At 39.4% G+C, this 2477-nt stretch overlaps 1 protein-coding gene across 2 annotated transcripts in view; it reads left to right on the top strand.

The window, feature by feature from the left end:
• Pds5a (PDS5 cohesin associated factor A) overlaps nt 1-2477 on the top strand; it is a 146984-nt gene that overhangs the window by 129694 nt on the left and 14813 nt on the right. For both annotated transcript variants that reach the window (XR_002818363.1, XM_023702749.1), the window contains exons 30-31: nt 171-316; nt 1593-1701. Coding sequence is in view for 1 of the 2 variants with exons in the window: in XM_023702749.1 (XP_023558517.1) it covers nt 171-316; nt 1593-1701 (255 nt within the window). In the remaining variant the exon portion in view is untranslated. The remainder of the gene's footprint in view (nt 1-170; nt 317-1592; nt 1702-2477) is intronic.

Here is a 2477-nt window from a genome sequence, read left to right as displayed (position 1 = left end):
TATGTGATGTGGCTCTGTGTGTCATAAACAGTAAGAGTGCTCTGTGTAATGCAGACTCACCAAAGGATCCAGTCCTCCCAATGAAGTTTTTCACTTAACCTGAAAAGGACTTTTGTAATGACAAGAGTTATATTTCAGAAGAGACAAGAGTGCTTCTGTTAACAGGAAAGCCAAAACCTACTGGAGTACTGGGTGCAGTAAATAAGCCTCTATCAGCAACAGGAAGGAAACCCTATGTTAGAAGCACTGGCACTGAGACTGGGAGCAATGTCAGTGTAAATTCAGAACTGAACTCCTCAACAGGAAATCGAGCAAGGCAATTTTTTTCTCTAATTTTTTTTCTCTTATTACTTGGTTTACCTTTCAACCTATTCCAAAAGCGCTTTATCACAAAATAGACATCTATGTTTTTAAGCACAGAACAATACTAATGATTTTAGTTTTGCTTAATTTTTTTGCAGGCCTGGGTGTCACCCTAAGGGCTTTCTATATGGTAGACAAGTACTCTACCACTGAGCTACATGGTCAGCTTGAATTTTAGTATTTTTAATAATCAAGAATGTATTTATTTTTAAATGATATAGCATTCTAAGTACATAGAAAAGTTAACAGAAAAAGGGTTGAAGGTGTATAGCTCAGTGGTTTATCGCCCTGAGTTTAATCCCCAGCACCACACAGGTTAATGTTAACAAAAGCAGACAAGGTTGGTGGTACATGCCAGGAATATCAGCACATGAGGGGCTGAGGCAGGAGAATCACAAGTTTAAGACCAGCCTGGACTAGTCTCACCTTAAAAACAAATAAACAAAAACTTTCCAGCCAACTCTTCTAAGTAAAATTCTAGATGTTGATGTGTAAAGATTTAAAAGATTTGATTTTTTTTTTTTTAATGTATTGTTGGACTTAAGACCCCACATGGGATAGGCTAGCATTCTGCTGAAGTACATTCTCAATTATAAAATTGTATTGTTTCTGTGAAATCTTTTTGGGGGGGTTTGAGGCAACTCTCACTGAACACTGAACTCACTGTGTGTGTAGCACTGAACTTGCAGTAATCCTCCTGCTTCAGCTCCAAGTGTGGGGACTGCAGAATTGCACCTCCATATCTGACATCCATGCAATCCTAAGGATAAACTAAATCAGTAATGTTTGAACTGTTTTTTGTGCTAGAACTCAAATATATCAAATATAAAATGAAGACAGGTATCTGTGGTTTAAAGATATGATGGGGATTCAGGCACCTGAGCAGCCTTTTCTCCTTATAGCCCCTCCTTTTCAGATGATGCCAAACACTGGGATGACTCTGCTGTACTGTGATCTATACTTACAGTTTTGTTTGGTTTCCCCACCCCCATGAGATAATGCTTAGAATAATGACGTTTTGTTTATGGAGTCTTTGTCAGGTGGTTTTTAGACCATTTGTAATGTTAAATGAAAGTGAGTCAGGTGCTATAATTAAGCCATAGTTTGTAACCTTGTTACTTGGTGAGGTTTCTCAACCAGTCTAAGCCTTTCCTTATTGGTACAGTGAAAAGATGTACCAATTTTCATGTGGTAAGATACAGAAAATTTGGTTTATTTTTCCTTACTAGGGAACAGAGTTCCGAGACACCAGAGACTGGAGTTAGTGAAAATGAAGAGAATCCTGTGAGAATTATTTCTGTAACACCTGTAAAGAATATTGAGCCAGTAAAGAATAAGGTAAATTTCTATGTCTCTGTTTCCTGGGGCTAGAGGTGTAGCCCCAGTGTATCGATGCATGCTACCCCTGAGCTGTGTTCCCCAGCCCCCTGTTCAAGTCTAGCAAGTGAATTTCTCCTGTGAAGATTCTTATTGTACCTCCACGGCAGGGGCAAGACACTCATAGCCAGCAGGTGCTTAAGCACACCACACCTTGTGAGTATTATGCTTCTTGCTGTCCAAGAAATGACTCCACCCCTGTCCACCTCACTTCTGAGTGTGCGCCTTCTCGCAGGGCCCTCCAGCACCTTGGAAAAGTGGGGGTGAGAGGATGTAAAACCTTGCTTTTAAAAGTCCATGTACTCCTGCCTAGAAGTTAGCACTGTTTTGTATCTGTTGTGATTTTCAGAGCTAAAATTTTTGTTTTTGTTTTGTTTGTTTGGGGTTTTTTGGCAGGACTGGGGATTGAACTCAGGCCCTTGCACTTGCCAGACAAGTGCTTATCCTACTGAGCTATCTCCCCAGCCCCTCAGAGCTAAAATTTTACAACTTAAAATTTATAAGTATTCTTGAGTTTTTATTTAACAGCTCCATTCTTCATTATTGATCTTTATGATGTGATGTCCAACTTTCTAACAGTTTTTTTGGCGGGAAAGATGTACAGAATAACTGTAGGAAGATCAGACAGAACTGATTTTGAAACCTGGTTCTGTGTTAACCTGGGTGGATTTCTTGGCCTCTAGGCTGTCATTCAGCTGTAGAGTGAAGTTGATAACTTTTTTCTTTTTTTTTTTTTT

The sequence above is a fragment of the Octodon degus genome, unplaced genomic scaffold (assembly GCF_000260255.1).
Source record: "Octodon degus isolate 3935 unplaced genomic scaffold, OctDeg1.0 scaffold00158, whole genome shotgun sequence".
Lineage (NCBI taxonomy): Eukaryota > Metazoa > Chordata > Mammalia > Rodentia > Octodontidae > Octodon > Octodon degus.
This window is presented reverse-complemented; position numbering and strand designations above follow the sequence as displayed.